The sequence below is a fragment of the Schistocerca piceifrons genome, chromosome 7, assembly GCF_021461385.2.
Source record: "Schistocerca piceifrons isolate TAMUIC-IGC-003096 chromosome 7, iqSchPice1.1, whole genome shotgun sequence".
Lineage (NCBI taxonomy): Eukaryota > Metazoa > Arthropoda > Insecta > Orthoptera > Acrididae > Schistocerca > Schistocerca piceifrons.
This window is the reverse complement of record NC_060144.1, coordinates 430,802,314-430,820,555: the sequence shown is the minus strand read 5'-3', so window position 1 is coordinate 430,820,555 and position 18,242 is coordinate 430,802,314. Positions and strand designations below refer to the sequence as shown.

The 18,242-nt window shown below is 40.3% G+C and overlaps 1 protein-coding gene across 4 annotated transcripts in view; it reads right to left on the bottom strand.

The window, feature by feature from the left end:
* Positions 1–18,242, bottom strand: part of LOC124805168 (probable dolichyl pyrophosphate Glc1Man9GlcNAc2 alpha-1,3-glucosyltransferase) — a 79,464-nt gene that overhangs the window by 54,789 nt on the left and 6,433 nt on the right. For all 4 annotated transcript variants that reach the window (XM_047265651.1, XM_047265650.1, XM_047265652.1 and 1 more), the window contains exons 4-5: positions 3,305–3,541; positions 3,112–3,217 (exon numbers count right to left, since the gene is read on the bottom strand). In XM_047265651.1, the coding sequence (XP_047121607.1) occupies positions 3,112–3,217; positions 3,305–3,541 (343 nt within the window). The remainder of the gene's footprint in view (positions 1–3,111; positions 3,218–3,304; positions 3,542–18,242) is intronic.

Sequence of the window (18,242 nt, the reverse complement as noted above, 5' to 3'; positions counted from 1 at the left end):
TACCTCTCTCTCTCTTTTCTTTTTTTCCAAAATTGACCAAATTTTTTAATTTTATTTCAAGGAATATCAACAGACAGTGTAAGGTGTGCAAAATAATAAAGATATATTCTGTTATTATTTTTTCAAATATTCATTCCGTTTATGGTTCGCAGTTGGAGTTCCAAATGTTTGTACGATGGTCGCTTCTTGTATTACCTGAAATCGATCTCCGCCCATTATCGCCCCTCTCTCATGAATACCATTAGCCGTAATGGGAACCCCAGCTCCTAGTTGTGGCCAATGAGGATGCGAGTCGCATTCCTTTATGTTCGCATCTAACTACAGCGTCAGTTGCTCGCAAAGTGTCTCTAGTGTTGTGTGTTAGAAAAATTCTGTGAAATGGAAGAACCAAATGTTTCTGCAGTAGTGCAGACAGAAGATGATCCACAAGTAGAGGAGTTGAAGGAAGAATCAAAAGGCGAAATCACAAATGCCATTAAATATGCCAAAAATCTACTCCGAAAGCAGTATTCAAACACGGTACCTCCAGCGCGGTAGCCCTGAACCTTTACCACTGCGCTACGCTGACTTGCTCGGAATATATGTAATGTTACAGGTACACAAAGTGCACAATGAAATTCAAAATCGATTTTCTCGAAAAACAAGGCCCATCACTAAAGAACCAGATAGCCAGGTACTTAGTAAGTGCCTCTACAACATATTTGAAGCACATCAAAATCTGTGATTTACAGTATGGAAGGCCCCCTTGTTAGAGATATCTGATTAAATTGATGTAGGATTACATTCTAGGATTCAATAATACTGCAGATGAGCATCAGTGAGATCTGACGGTAGTTTTCTGGCTCACTTCTGTTACCCTTCTTGTAGACAAGTGTGGTGACCTGTGTTTTTCATTTTTTAATCATTGGGTACAGTTTTTTGTTAAAGGTTCTATGGTATACTAGGGTTAAAATGGAAGCTGAATCCGCTACAGATTCTGTATACAACCTGAGAGGGATCCCTTTGCCCCCTGGGGCCTTGTTTAATTTTAATGGTTTTAGCTGTTTGTCAAAGCCACTGACACTCATCTTTGCAGTGAAGTAAGAAGTAAACTTAGGCAGTGCATCTGTATCTTCCTTAGTAAAGGGGCATTTGAAAATGGATTTCAGTATTTCTGCTTTTGCTTGCTACCCTAAATTTCAATTCCTGTGTGATCCATGAGTGACTGGACACTACCTTTGGTTCCTTTGACAGCTTATACATATGACTAGAATTTCTTTAGGTTTTGTTACAGATCTTTCGATAATATTCTGTTGTGGTATTCATTGACGGCTTGAATATGTTCTCTTGACAACCAAATGAGGCTCATTTAGCATTTCTCAATTTATACCCATATGCTTTGCTTTACACCTATTGCGCAGAAGTCACCTTCTATTTAGAACTGCCTTTACAGTGACAGTATACCAAGTGGGTCTCTTCAATCATGAACCGTTGTGCTAGGTGTTAAGGCCTTGTTGCTACTGCTGTAATGGTATGCTGAGTTCGTGAGCTCATGAAACGGCTTCTGGTGCAGTACACCACTAAGACAATTTCTCTCTGCCACTATTACACAACTATGACCCAGGGTCAGGTAACAGAATAGGTGTCTGTACACTGTCTAAGTAAGCCCTGTACGACGATCTATAACCAAGTGGGTGAGAGCTGCTATTCTATCTTCTGAGTAGGCTTCTGTCCACTGTCATCCAGTCACTGGCGGATTGTACTTGGCTGCCAATTGGCCAACGTGAAGTTGATATCTTCATCCTCAGCACCGCCCATTGCACTGGTGAAACTCACGCAAGTGGTAAGTCTCTATGGCACTGGCACCAGCTCGCTTCTTTGTATCTGTGGTGCTTTTGCCCTGGCAGTGTCTTGTTTGGATGACACAGCACTAGGTACACATCTAGTAAATGCATGATCAACTATTCTTTTAAACTTGATCCGAATTTCTACATACTCCTGCTCAGAGGTAAATTTTTTGAGTTCCTCTTTGAGGTGTGACAAGAGTGCCTCTTTATCCAGCTTACTAAATTTGTAAGCCTTCTTAATTTCTTAGCTGCCCTTTTTTGTTAAGTAATGATTGTTGCTACAGTTACTGCGTGGTCACTGATATCAGCTTCAATGTGTAAATCAGGTGTATTTGTTGCCATTATGTGTAATATATTTCCAACATGAATGGGCTCCTGAACTATCTGCTGTAGGCAGTTTTCCAAGAAGACATTTAATAATGTTTCCTAGAACACCTTCTCATGACAATCATTTTCAAAATTGTAATTTTTGCCAACTGATTGTTGGCTGATTAAAGTCTTCTCACTAATAACAGTGTGATTGGGGAACATTTGTACTAGTGAACTGATGTTTTCTCTCAGTTTTTCAGTTAAATCAGTTGGTCAACAGAAACATCAAATTAGAAGTTTACGCCCGTGCTTGATACAGCTAACACTCCGCTGCTAAAGGGAAACTTTTTTCCTGGAGGAAACTACAGGTAGTGGGTAAGCAATTTTCCAGGATATCCTTTCTCAGAGTGTGAAAAGCAGGAGGGATATACTGGCAGAAGTGCAACTGTGAATGTGTGGAATGTGTGTCATGCCTAGATAGCTCAAACTAATTGCTTGCAAAAGTTGAGTGTCTTGAATCGAGCCCCAGTCAGTCTGTGGTCCTAAATGATATTCATTCTGTGACATTTCTTTTCTTTTTTCAGCCTTGATTAACTCTGTCTCATGTTAAAAGCACAGTCCAGCTAATCTTGGTCTCTCAATCATAAATCACAATCAACATCATCATCATCATCATCAACCCATGTCATTCCAACTTGTTAGATGGGTTGGCAGATGAGGCTTCATCAACTATGGTTCTTAAAACTCTCCTTATTTGATGCTGTCTCAAGTATGTCCTCTCTGCTTGATGCCAGATTCACCAAGTTCTTGCACCTCAGGCTTGGTCTTCCTCCTGGTCTTTTACTCTCTATCATACAAGCCACAGCTATTTCTTAAATAAAAGTAATTCACATCCCACAGTTATGATTGTATAGCCAGTGATGACATCTGTACCACATAATCATTTTAATACTAATACAAGAAGAAAATTACATACCAACAAAGGCTGCTGCCTTGTCAGCTACATTGTAGAGAGCCCAAAAATTCGGCGCCCAATATGCATGACACAAACCTCGTTTAAAAGGGAATAGGCGTGACATGACCTGAAAAATACAGGGTAATGTTTAATGTAAATGGTAACATGAAAGCTGAAGCAACACATACTTACTGAAGCATCTGCAAACACCCACCTGTGCAAACTGACCCAACACTATGAACGGTCCAAATGAGATCATAAAAATGCTTGCAACCACCACTGAAAGTTGACAAAATTTTGTCATTGAGAATCTGCTCCAAGTCACTGGTTGAGTTGAATCAAAACAGTAATTGCGAAGCAAATATATAAAATATGCTGGTGCTACATATGCAAAAATATGCTTCAAATTGAGAAGGATACAGAACCAGACTGCAGATTCCATAGTGCAACCCTGAAAAGTAAACAAAGCCAAAGATGATCACTTAATATTACCTGAATAGATTCATATTATGACATGAAGATATCTAAACATTCCTTGATTCACTCATAGAAATTTTGAAGGTAGCAGGCATAAAATACATGGACAAAAATGTTATTTAATCTTGTACAGAAATAAGACTGCAGTTATGAGTCAAAAAACATGAAAAGGAAGCCATGATTGAGTAGGGACTGGGACAGGGTCGTATCCTACCGCCAACTTTATTTAATCTATACACTGAGCAAGCCATGGAGGAAATCCAGGAGAAATTTGGAAAGGGCATTAAAATTCAGGAAGAAGAAGTACAAACTTTTGTGATTTGTCAATGACACTATGGCTAAGGACGTGGAAGAGCAGTATGGATAGTGTCTTGAAAAGAGATAAGATGAACACCAATAAAAATAAACAATGGTAATGGGATGTAAACAAATTAAAGCACACAGTGCTGTGGGAATTAAATTAGGAAATGAGACACTAAAAGTAATAGATGAGTTTTGCTGTTTGGGCAGCAAAATAACTGATGGTGGGAAACGTAGGGAAGATACAAAATACTGACTGGCAATAGCAAGAAAAGCATTTCTGAAGCAGAGACTTTTTGTAACATATAAAATCATTTTAAGTGTTAGCAAGTCTTCACTGAAAGCATTTGTCTGGAGTGTAATCTTGTACGGAAGTGAAATGAGGGTGATAGGTAATTCAGACAAGAGAATATAAGCTGTTGAAGAGTCGGGCTAAGAAGAATGCTGAAGATTAGATATATAGAAGGTGTAACTAATGAAGAGGTACTGAATTGAATTAAGGGAAAATTTTTTTATATAATGTAACTAAAACAAGGGATTGGTTAGTGGGACATATTCTGAGTCATGCCAGTTTGGTAACAGAAGGTATTGTGGGGGAGATGGGGAGGTAAAAACTGTAGAGGGAGACCAAGCCTTGAATACACGAAACAGGCTCAAATGGATGTGGGTTGTGGTGGTTATTTACAGATAAGGAGGCTTGCAAGGATAGATTAGCATTAAGAGCTGCATCAAACCAATCTTCAGACTGAAGACTACAATAGCAATACTTCTTGACTTCACTTGTCCTTGTCCACATGCATACAGGGAGAAGAGATGCACACCAATAAGGTGGGGTTTGTTTTTGTTAAACCTGTTAGGTCATCACATCAATGTCAGATGGTCACTTGGCTAAGCTAGTGTCTTTTTTAAATTACATTACATAAATTGTAAATGTTGCAGGAAAGTTTAGGATTGAGATCACTCATCGGCTCTCCTATAATCCTAAAGTATTACATAAATTACAGGGTGACAGTTATAGGACTATATGAAATAAAATCATCATAACTTCTGAACGGTTTGCATTAGGACATTCAAACTGCATGGTTGGCTATGGGGAAGATGGGAATTAGTATGCACTGCATGGTTTAGTTCAGTGACTAAGCCCACTTTCATTTGGATGGGTTTGTCAATAAGCAAAATTGGCACATTTGGGCTAGTGAGAATCCACATTTTACAATCGAGAAGTCTCTTCACCCTCAACAGGTGACTGTCTGGTGTGCAATGCCCAGTCACAGAATAATCGGTGCGATATTCCTTGATGGCACGGTGACTACTAAATAGCACATGAAGGTTATGGAAGGTGATTTCATGCCCATTAGCCAAAGTGCCACTGATTTTGACAAGATGCGGTTCATGCAAGACAGAGCTCGACCCCACTGAAACAGGAGAGCGCTTGATGTCCTGGAGGAGCACTTTGGAGACCACATTCTGGCTCTGGGGTACCCAGAGGCCACTGGGATGGGCCTCGATTGGCTGCCATTTTCATGAGATCTGGCCACATGTGACTCCTTTTTGTGAGGCTATATTAAAGACAAGATGTACAGCAATAACCCCAAAACCATTGCTGAGCTGAAAACAGCCATTCAGGAGGCCATCAGCAGCATCAATGTTCCGTCATTTCAGCAGGCCATGCAGAATTTCGCTATTCGTCTGCACCACATCATTGAAAATTATAGCAAGCATGTAAAACATGTCATAACCTAAATCCAAATACCTGTAGTGACATTTACATATTGAATACAGTGTGTGCACAGCGTATTTTGGAACTAATTAAAATTTTATTCATATAGTTCAATAACTGTCACCCTGTATCTTCCATAACCCCCATTTGGTACCCAGTTAAGTGGACATTCTGAAGTCTTTCTTTTCAAACCCCTTTAACATGTCCACGTCATACTACTAGTTGTTAATGTTGAACAAAATCCCTTCTACATCATTTTGCAACATTACGCCCTGATATTTAAATGAAGGGACAGTGTCAAGCAGGACACTACTAATGCAGTATCCAAACATTACAAGTTTGTCTTCCTACTCATTTGTACGAGGGCAGTTCAATAATTAATGCAACACATTTTTTTTCTCAGCCAATTTTGGCTGAAAAAACCGGAAATTTCTTGTGGAATATTTTCAAACATTCCCGCTTTGTCTCGTATAGTTTCATTGACTTCCGACAGGTGGCAGCGCTGTACGGAGCTGTTAAAATGGCGTCTGTAACGGATGTGCGTTGCAAACAACGGGCAGTGATCGAGTTTCTTTTGGTGGAAAAACCAGGGCATCTCAGATATTCATAGGCGCTTGCAGAATGTCTACGGTGATCTGGCAGCGGACAAAAGCACGGTGAGTCGTTGGGCAAAGCGTGTGTCATCATCGCCGCAAGGTCAAGCAAGACTGTCTGATCTCCTGCGTGCGGGCCGGCCGTGCACAGCTGTGACTCCTGCAATGGCGGAGCGTGCGAACACACTCGTTCGAGATGATCGACGGATCACCATCAAACAACTCAGTGCTCAACTTGACATCTCTGTTGGTAGTGCTGTCACAATTTTTCACCAGTTGGGATATTCAAAGGTTTGTTCCCACTGGGTCCCTCGTTGTCTAACCGAACACCATAAAGAGCAAAGGAGAACCATCTGTGCAGAACTGCTTGCTCGTCATGTGGCTGAGGGTGACAATTTCTTGTCAAAGATTGTTACAGGCGATGAAACATGGGTTCATCACTTTGAACCTGAAACAAAACGGCAATCAATGGAGTGGCGCCACACCCACTCCCCTACCAAGAAAAAGTTTAAAGCCATACCCTCAGCCGGTAAAGTCATGGTTACAGTCTTCTGGGACGCTGAAGGGGTTATTCTGTTCAATGTCCTTCCCCATGGTCAAACGATCAACTCTGAAGTGTATTGTGCTACTCTTCAGGAATTGAAGAAACGACTTCAGCGTGTTCGTAGGCACAAAAATCTGAACGAACTTCTCCTTCTTCATGACAACGCAAGACCTCACACAAGTCTTCGCACCCGAGAGGAGCTTACAAAACTTCAGTGGACTGTTCTTCCTCATGCGTCCTACAGCCCCGATCTCGCACCATCGGATTTCCATATGTTTGGCCCAATGAAGGACGCAATCCGTGGGAGGCACTACGCGGATGATGAAGAAGTTATTGATGCAGTACGACGTTGGCTCCGAAATCAACCAGTGGAATGGTACCGTGCAGGCATACAGGCCCTCATTTCAAGGTGGCGTAAGGCCATAGCATTGAATGGAGATTACGTTGAAAAATAGTGTTGTGTAGCTAAAAGATTGGGGAATAACCTGGTGTATTTCAATGCTGAATAAAACAACCCCTGTTTCAGAAAAAAATGTGTTGCATTACTTATTGAACTGCCCTCGTATTAACTTACATTTTTCTACATTTAGAGCTAGCTACCATTCATCACATCAACTAGAGATTTTGTCTAAGTCATTCTGTATCCTCCCACAGTCATTCAGCTGTGACAACTTCCTGTACACCACAGCATCATCACAAACACACACAGATTGTTGCCCATTATGTCCACCAGATTATTCATGTATACCGAATAGAATAGCAGTCCCATCACACTTCCCTGGGGCAATCCTGATGATCCCCTTGTCTCTGATGAACACTCGCCATTGAGGATGAAATACTGAGTTATATTACTTAAGCAATCTTCAAACCACGCACATATCTGGGAACCTATTCCATATGCTTGTACCTTTGTTAACACTCTGCATTGGGACACCGTTTCAAATGCTTTTCGCAACTCTGGAAATATAGAATCTGCCTGTTGCTCTTTGCCCATAGTTTGCAGTATATCAGGTGACAAAAGGGCAAGCTGAGTTTTGCATGAGAGATGGTTTCTAAATCCATGTTGATTCATGGATATAAGCTTCTCTGTGTCAAGGAAATTTATTATATTCGAACTGAGAATATGTTCAAGAATCCAGAATGAGATTTTCACTCTGCAGCAGAGTGTGCGCTGATATGCAACTTCCTGGCAGATTAAAACTGTGTGCCGGACAGAGACTCAAACTCGGGACCTTTGTCTTTGCGGGCAAGTGCTCTACCATCTGAGCTACCCAAGCATGACTCACGCCCCATCCTCACAGCTTTGGTAGCTCAGATGGTAGAGCGCTTGTCCACGAAAGGCAAAGGTCCCGAGTTCGAGTCTCGGTCCAGCACACAGTTTTAATTTGCCAGGAAGTTTCACGTTCAAGAATGTTGCAGTAAACAAATATTAATGATATTGGTCTGTAATTTTGTGGGTCCATTCTACCCACTACATTTATACTTAGCATTCTCTGTGCAGGCAGCCAGAGAAAAGTCTCACTTAATAACATGCTGTAATTTAAATTAGGTCAACCATGACTTCCTTATAAAACACTGTTCAGACAACAAGGGTGACTACTCAAATGTGGGGGAAAAAAAATCCCTGAGAATTCCAGGTATGGGGAGCAATATGACATCATATGAAGATCCTGGTAATTAATGGTAAGTGGAAGCCCCCCTCGGGGGGCGGAGTATCTCACAATAACTTTTTTTCCTGTCAGCTGAGATAGTTTGACCACAGTTTATAACATCGATAATTTATATGGACTCTTATTCATACAATTAATGTACTTTGAAATATTAAGTACTTTAAACTTTGTGATCTATAGAAATCAATAAAATTAAATTCCAGGGCTAAACTGAAAACACAGAATTCCCTGAGATTTTTTGGAATTCTTGAAATCCCCTGAGACTTACTCAATTTTTCCTGCTAAAATGTAATTTCCTGAAAATTCCAGGTTTTACAGAAGAATCATCACCCTGGATAAATCATAAGCAATGAGCTGTCATTGTGTGATGAAAGTTCAGGAATTCGCTGTACTTTATGACAAACATGCATCTCAATATTCAGTCAAAATAAAGAGTTCTTGCTCAATGACTCACGACAGAATCGTTCCAGATTATCAAAAAATCCAACTCTGCAAGTAGAAGAAATCAAACACATATACTTCGTTAAGTGTACATAAAAATCTACATCTGTACTCTGTGATCCACAGTGAAGTGCAAAGCAGAAGATAGGTTCCACTTTACCAGTTATTAGGGCTTTTTCCTCTTCCATTCACATATGGAACATAGAAAAAATGATTATTTATCTGTCTCTGTGGGAGGCATAATTGACCTAACTTTGTCCACGTGATCTCTATGGGATCAATATGAAGGGGGTTGTAATATACTCCAAGAGTCCTCATTTAAAGCTGGTTCTTGAAAGTTTTGTGAGTAGACTTTTCTCAGGACAGTTTTGTCTATCTCCAACAGTCTGCCAGTTCAGTTCTTTCATCATCTCTCTGAAATTCTCATGTGAGTCAAACAAACCCTTTTCTGTATACATTCAGTATCCCTTGCTAGTCCTATCTGGTACAGGCTAGTCCTACAGGTTCCACACCACTGAGTAACAATCTAGGATGGGTTGCACAAATGATCTGTAAGCAGTCTCCTTAAAGACTGATTTCACTTCCCTAGATTTCTACCATTAAACCAAAGTCTGCTACCTCCTTTGCCCATGACTAAGCCCATGTGATCTTCCCATTTTCTGTCCATATAAGGTGTTTCACCCTAGTATTTACATCAGTTTACAGATCCCAACGGTGACTCATTGATATTATATTCTTAGGATACTATTTTATTTTGTTCTGTGAAAAGTAAAATTCCAAATTTCTGAACATTTAAAGCAAGTTGCCAATCTTTGCATCACTTTGAAACCTTAAAAAGGTCTGACAATATTTGTACAGCTTCACTCAGACAGTGTCACATTGTAGATAACAGCATCATCTGTGAAAAGCAAGGGACCAAACACACTTCTCTGGGGTACAACCAGAGTTACTTCCACATCTGTGAATGTCTCTCCATGTTGCATCTTCTCCTCCAAGAAATCCTTGATCCAGTCACAAATTTCATGTGATACTCAATACAAACATGTTTCTGATAATAAGCACAGGTGTGGTACTGAGCCAAATGTTTTTTGGAAATCAAGAAATACTGCATCTGCCTGACTGCCTTGATCCATGGTCTTCAAGAAATCGTGTGAGGAAAGTTAGGCTTTACATGATCGATGTTTTCAAAATTCATGCTAGCTGGCATCGAGGAGGTCATTCTGTATGGGTTCATTATGTTCAAGCTCAGAATCTGTTCCAAGATTCTACAACAAATGGATGTCAAGGATAGTGGATTGTAGTTTTGTGGGTCACTTCTGATACCCTTCTCATAGACAGGTGTGCCCTGTGCTTCCTTCCAGCTGGCCATGATGTTTTGTTCGAGGGATTTACAATAGATTATAGTTCACAAAGAGACTAACTCAGCCAAAATTAGGTGTAAAATCTGATAGGGATTCCATGGGGCTTCAAAACAGAGTTAAGCATTCCTGTCGGTACTCTCAATATCAGTTCCTGCCATGTCCCTGAGTGACTGGACACTAACTTTGATTCCACTAACAACTTTACAAACAACCAGATTTCTTTGGGTTTTATAAAGATCTTGCAATATGCATATATTCCTTGATGTTTACTTCGCGGATCAAATATTCCATCATTTTTTGGGCTGCTTCTAAGATATTCTTAATTCTTGCTTTAATATGTTGGCTGACAACCTTTCAGACATTCTCAAAGTGAGCTGCTTGCATGATTTTTAAATCATTTTACACTGTGGACTGTATGTGCATTTGTCAGAGTGGAGGAGAGGGGGGATTGGTATCTAACAGTGATTCCCTGCCTAGCTCGAGTATTGACAGGGAGAACACATCAGAAACACTTGGGCTACATATTCTGGCTGCACCTTGTTCCCATGCGAAGTGCTCACACTGCCGCCAACATATAATGTGGAGCTGAAGCCTTTAATCATTTGCTTTTGGAAAGTAGAGTTTTGACCTTGCCTGTACGATGTTTGTGACTGGATTGCTCTCTGGACTGTTGTTTATGCTTACGATGACTCTGCCATACTCCGGACTTGTTTTGGTTAGCTGTTCACTTTGTGAACTCCACTGTCATCGACCTCCAGAACCGGCTGCTGTTCCAGCGGTCTGTGTGTTCCAACGTGAGTGATCATAACTGTGTTCTACCTACACAGAGTAAAATGGAAAAGAGTGTACTCAGGAAAGGCTAGGTTACAGAATTAGCACACAAGTGGCAGAGCAGAGGATGGCTTCATGCAGAAGCAATAACAAATGGGTACAGGATCTGACATGGAGAGCAATAAACAAAAAACACAGATTTTTAAGCCATTACGAAACAAAGTAATAGTTTAATACGTAATTCTACTCCAGGGATGCACCACTGATGAGATGGTGCCTGCCCCCCCACTGTTCATTCTTCTGTCTGTGTGTGTGTGTGTGTGTGTGTGTGTGTGTGTGTGTGTGTGTGTGTGTGTGTGTGTTTTCCTTATCTTTCATTCCCTCCAAAAAAGCAGAGGGCAGGACCTTGTACAACTTAGTTCTTTCAAACCATGCCAATCTAGCTGGAATTGGTTTAGGGGAAGCAGAGGGCAGGACCTTGTACAACTTAGTTCTTTCCAACCACGTCAATCTCGCTGGAATTGGTTTAGGGGAATCCAAATTCAGAATAATAAGGTGTTTGAAGCCATTTTGACTATTGTTTGACCGTGACTGTCTCAAGAAATATGTAAAGGTTTTTTTAAATCACTGCTACCAGCCACAAACTTTGTCAACTATTGTATTACTTGTGTATTTAGCGACATGTTTCAAGGGTTAAACCTCATCTTCAGGGTAAATGGCATTACAAAAACAACTTCACAAACATGATCACAACGAGACTGCCACACCAGAAGAACAAAGATGACCACAGCATTTACAAGAAGACTATGTGACATCAATATGACCTTACTGTAAAGATCTTTTTGTAATGCCATTTATGCCTGAAGATGAGGTTAACCCTCGAAACATGTCGCTAAATAAATAGGTAATGCAATAGTTGACAAAGTTTGTGACTGGTAGCAGTAATTTTAAAAAAACCTTTAAATATAATAATGTGTCTCGTGGCAAGCTATTTTTGAAATTCTGCACTTGCACAACAATGCAGCAATGGCAACAAAAGCTGCATGTGGGCATCCAAGGAATTAAAGTGTTTAGTCGGCAGTGGTTTTTGTATTCTATAGTATACACCTTGTGTCAGAGAGCTTAATCAGCCAATCATCAAAGTGCTCAACTTTCTGCGACAGAGGTAAGCAACAATTTCATGTGTTTCTGCGAACTTGCAAGCATTTATTTTGGGATCACCACTCAATAATAATATAAGGGAGGCATAAAATTGAAACAAAATGAATATTTGTGAAACAAATGTGCCGAATTGTTTTTTTGCTGTGTCCCTTATGTAGTCACAGTGAGGGGTTTGTGGCCCTCAGTACTTCCAAGTCTGTACACACCCTTTTTACACTATCTAGGTACATGATGAGCACAATTATTCTATTGTGAAAATGTGAAAACAGTAATACCCTTTTACACTACCCCATTTTATGGAAATCCAGAGCTACATGATTTGTCTATTTCAGTGCTGCACACCACTATTCCCCTACTCTGCCCACACAACATTCAGCTTACGACAGGTTTGGACGTGTTTCGTGCGAAGTCATTTTATCCACAGAATTGGGTTCATTCTAACTGTATCATCCAAATAAGAAGAAGAAGAAGTAGTTTGGGAATGTTTCCTGTACTTCATGAGCCAATTCTTACCAATTTTGAGTCAAGAAAAATGAATATGACAATGAAAAATTTTGCTTAGCTCTAGTTTCTGTGATACACACTAGGTGGAAGAATTTCATGTAAATGTATTAAGAGATAAATATACATTTTAATTACATGTTTTAACAACCTCCACCCCCCCCAACCATGGACCTTGCCGTTGGTGGGGAGGCTTGCATCTCACAGTGATACAGATAGTTGTACCATAGGTGCAACCAGAACGGAGGGGTATCTATTGAGAGGCCAGACAAATGTGTGGTTCCTGAAGAGGGGCAGCAGCCTTTTCAGTAGTTGCAGGGACAACAGTCTGGATGATTGACTGACCTGCCCTGGTAACACTAACCAAAATGGTCTTGCTGTGCTGGTACTGCAAACGGCTGAAAGCAAGGGGAAACTACAGCCGTAATTTTTCTCGAGGGCATGAAGCATGTATGGTTAAATGATGATGGTGTCCTCTTGGGTAAAATATTCCGGAGGTAAAATAGTCCCCCATTCGGATCTCCGGGCGGGGACTACTCAGGAGGACTTCATTATCAGGAAAAAGAAAACTGGCGTTCTATGGATTGGAGCGTGGAATGCCAGATCCCTTAATCGGGCAGGTAGATTAGAAAATTTAAAAAGGGAAATGGATAGGTTAAAGTTAGATATAGTGGGAATTAGTGAAGTTCAGTGGCAGGAGGAACAAGACTTCTGGTCAGGTGAATACAGGGTTACAAATACAAAATCAGATAGGGGTAATGCAGGAGTAGGTATAATAATGGATAAAAAAATAGGATCGTGGGTAAGCTACTACAAACAGCATAGTGACCGCATTATTGTCGCTAAGATAGACACGAAGCCCATGCCTACCACAGTTTATATGCCAACTAGTTCTGCAGATGACAAAGAGATTGATGAAATGCATGATGAGATAAAAGAAATTGTTCATATAGTGAAGGGAGATGAAATTTTAATAGTCATGGGTAACTGGAATTCGGTACTAGGAAAAGGAAGAGAAGGAAACATAGTAGGAGAATATGGAATGAGGGTAAGAAATGAAAGAGGAAGCCACCTGGTAGAATTTTGCACAGAGCATAACTTAATCATAGCTAATACTTGGTTCAAGAATCATAAAAGAAGGTTGTACACATGGAAGAGGCCTGGAGATACTTGAAGGTTTCAGACAGATTATATAATGAGAAGACAGAGATTTAGGAACCAGGTTTTAAATTGTAAGACATTTCCAGGGGCGATGTGGACTCTGACCACAATCTATTGGTTATGAACTGTAGATTAAAACTGAAGAACCTGCAAAAAGGTGGGAATGTAAGGAGATGGGAGCTTGATAAACTGACAGAACCAGAGGTTGTAGAGAGATTCAGGGAGAGCATTACGAAACGTTTGAGAGGAATGGGGGAAAGAAATACAGTAGAAGAAGAATGGATAGCTTTGAGGGATGAAATAGTGAAGGCAGCAGAGGATCAAGTAGGTAAAAAGACGAGGGCTAGTAGAAATCCTTGGGTAACAGAAGAAATATTGAATTTAATTGATGAAAGAAGAAAATATAAAAATGCAGTAAATGAAGCAGGCAAAAAGGAATACAAACGTCTCAAAAATGAGATCGACAGGAAGTGCAAAATGGCTATGCAGGGATGGCTAGAGGACAAATGTAAGGATGTAGTGCCTTATCTCACTAGGGGTAAGATGGATACTGCCTACAGGAAAATAAAAGAGACCTTTGGAGAAAAGAGAACCACTTGTATGAATATCAAGAGCTTAGACAGAAACCCAGTTCTAAGCAAAGAAGAGAAAGCAGAAAGGTGGAAGGAGTATATAGAGGGTCTGTACAAGGGTGATGTACTTGAGGACACTATTATGGAAATGGAAGAGGATGTATATGAAGATGAAATGGTAGATATGATATTGCATGAAGAGTTTGACAGAGCACTGAAAGATCTGAGTTGAAACAAGGCCCCGGGAGTAGACAACATTCCATTAGAGCTACTGGCAGCCTTGGGAGAGCCAGTCCTGACAAAACTCTACCATCTGGTGAGCAAGATGCATGGGACAGGTGAAATACCCTCAGACTTCAGGAAGAATAGAATAATTCCAATCCCAAATAAAGCAGGTGTTGACAGATGTGAAAATTACCGAACTATCAGTTTAATAAGTCACGGCTGCAAAATACTAACGCAAATTCTTTACAGACAAATGGAAAAACTGGTAGAAGCCGACCTCGGGGAAGATCGGTTTGGATTCCATAGAAATGTTGGAACACATGAGGCAATACTGACCCTAGGACTTATCTTAGAAAATAAATTAAGGGGAGGCAAACCTACGTTTCTAGCATTTGTAGACTTAGAGAAAGCTTTTGACAATGTTGACTGGAATACTCTCTTTCAAATTCTGAAGGTGGCAGGAGTCAAATACAGGGAGCGAAAGGCTATTTACAATTTGCACAGAAACCAGATGGCAGTTATAAGAATCGAGGGGCATGAAAGGGAAGCAGTGGTTGGGAAGGGAGTGAGACAGGGTTGTAGCCTCTCCCCGATGTTATTCAATCTGTATATTGAGCAAGCAGTAAAGGAAACAAAAGAAAAAAAATCAGAGTAGGTATTAAAATCCATGGAGAAGAAATAAAAATGTTGAGGTTCGCCAATGACATTGTAATTCTGTCAGAGACGGCAAAGGACTTGGAAGAGCAGTTGAACGGAATGGACAGTGTCTTGAAAGGAGGATATTAGATGAACATCAACAAAAGCAAAATGAGGATAATGGAATGTAGTCAAATTAAATCGGGTGATGCTGCGGGATTTAGATTAGGTAATGAGACACTTAAAGTAGTAAATGAGTTTTGCTATTTGGTGAGCAAAATAACTGATGATGGTCGAAGTAGAGAGGATATAAAATGTAGACTGGCAACGGCAAGGAAAGCATTTCTGAAGAAGAGAAATTTGTTAACTTCGAGTATTGATTTAAGTGTCAGGAAGTCATTTCTGAAAGTATTTGTATGGAGTGTGGCCATGTACGGAAGTGAAACGTGGACAATAAATAGTTTGGACAAGAAGAGAATTAAAGCTTTCAAAATGTGGTTCTACAGAAGAATGCTGAAGATTAGATGGGTAGATCACGTAACTAAAGAGGCGGTACTGGCTAGAATTAGGGAGAAGAGAAATTTGTGGCAAACCTTGACTAGAAGTAGGGATCGGTTGGCAGGACATGTTCTGAGGCATTGAGGGATCACCAATTTAGTATTGGAGGGCAGTGTGGAGGGTAAAAGTCATAGAGGGAGACCAAGAGATGAATACACTAAGCTGATTCAGAAAGGTGTTGGTTGCAGTAGGTACTGGGAGATGAAGAAGCTTGCACAGGGCAGAGTAGCATGGAGAGCTGCATCAAACCAGTCTCTGGACTGAAGACCACAACAACAACAACATTGAAAGTGTATTTGAACTTTTTTAAATGGTAGTTACATTTTATGAGTTGTAAATTGCTGGAAGAATACCTCGCAGATGGTTGGGTCTGCAGAGAATCACGTGGTGGCTGCTTGAGATCGTCATCTTTTAGTGTGCCTCTAGTAATGGAGTTCCGGAGCATTCCTACACAAAGACCGACAGTAATCTGCAAGCACTGCTTCATTCCAATGGTCCTAATATCTTTGTTCCATAACAGTAATGTCCTGACGGAATCTTTCTCCATGTTCATCACGGACAGCTCCACAACTAGGAGGGAAAAAGTCTAGGTGGGAGTGGAGAAAATGGTTTTTAAGGGATATATTGGATCAAAGATTATGGTAGTTTTTGCAGGAGTACTGTCACCAACTGGTTGTAGTTATCATCTCCTTTGTTGCCTAAAAATCCACGAACAACTCCCTTGAAGGTTTCCCAAGTTTCCTTTTCTTTCCCCTTCAAAACTTGAACAAATTCAGGATCCTTTACAATTTCTCAAATTTGTGGCCCGATAAAAACACTGTCACTTAATTTTGGAAATTTCTCTCTCATGTATTTCGAGGGGTGTCCTTCTTGGTTCATATATTTGACAAAATTTTTCATCAAACCCAGCTTTATCTGCAGCAGTGGAGGAACATCTTTTGGGTCTATGAGAGGCTCGGCAATGACATTCTTCTCACTAGGGTTAAGTTTTCTTGCAGGCTACTCCACTTTAATACAATGCAATTTCCTATCCCTACTGCCCCACATACATAAGAAGCAGCAATGTTTTGTGTACCCCAGTTGCAATCCTAAGAGCATGGTAATGACTTTTAGATTCTCCATTTGTGTTTATGATATTTGATTGAGTACAAGAGGGCTGTCATATTTGCGTATGTCTCCTTCATGTGAAATGGATGACCAACAGGAATAGAAGGAAGACAATTGCCATTGTGAAATGACACAGCTTCTAAACTAAGCTTGGAGGAGTCTACGAATAGAATCCTTTAATACCACAGCAAACAACAAGTGGCATCACTTTCAAGAGGATTACATTGCTGTAGTCGAGACCCAAAAATTTCTGCCTTCTCCTTTGACAGGTCAAGGCCTCTAATGAGATCACCCAATTCCACTAGACTCAGTCTGTATGGTTTATCACCTTTTCCCTCAAAATCAAGGTCACAGGATGTGGAAAGCTTGTTTGGTTCTTCTTCTTCTTCTTGTTCCACACTGTCTTCATTTTCTATATCAAACACACAATTTTCGGTTGGAGTAGGAACTTTCCCAAAATCTACCCCTTTTCCTAGACCTCTCCAGTCCTCTTCCTTTACCCCTCTTCCTTCCTCTTCAGTACTTCTGCCTGAAGAAGGAACCATTGGCTCCAAAAGCTTGTCTAATTATAATATTTTATGTGTTTATTCTGCCGCCACTTGGTGAGTAAATTTTTTATATTTATACTATTACCTAATTTTGTCAAATTTTGATTGTTTCCATTGTTGAATAACCAATATTTTAGCAACTGAATGTCCCCCACATCTGAGACAAATTTTCCTGCGAACAATGGAGGGTTTGTCTGCTGAAATAACAGTTGCGTTGGTTGTGTTTAATGCAGCTATTAGATGAAATCTTGTGAATATGAAAATAACAATTTGCTACACAAGGAAAATTCAAAGATATGCTGAAAAGTTACGCCTCTGAATTTTTTATTGTGTTCTCAACATTGTTTGAGATATTACATGTTATGCATATTACTCGGTTGACTTTCCCACTTCACTGATGCAAGCTGCAACCCTCTGCCACCAGAAGGTTTCAAATTGTAGTGAATAACATGGCAATGCGTAACATAACTACATCAGTGCATGATGGTGCTGTAATCGAGTTTCTTGGTGCAGAAAAAGTGTCTCCAATTGAAATCCACAGAAAAATGAAAGCTGTGCTTGGTGATTCCCTAGCGACATCAGTAATGTGTGATGGTGAGTTGTCCGTGCTAACCATTTTGACCCAAGAAATGAGAGCATTAGAGTTCTACCCAAATGCATCACAGATACCAAAAAAGCTAAAGACCATATAAGCAGGCAAAGTGATTATCACAGAGTTCTGTGATGTTCAGGGTATGGTGTATTTGGAATCCATGCCTAAAGGCACCACCATAAACCCTAAGAGGTACTGTGAGACCCTCACAAAC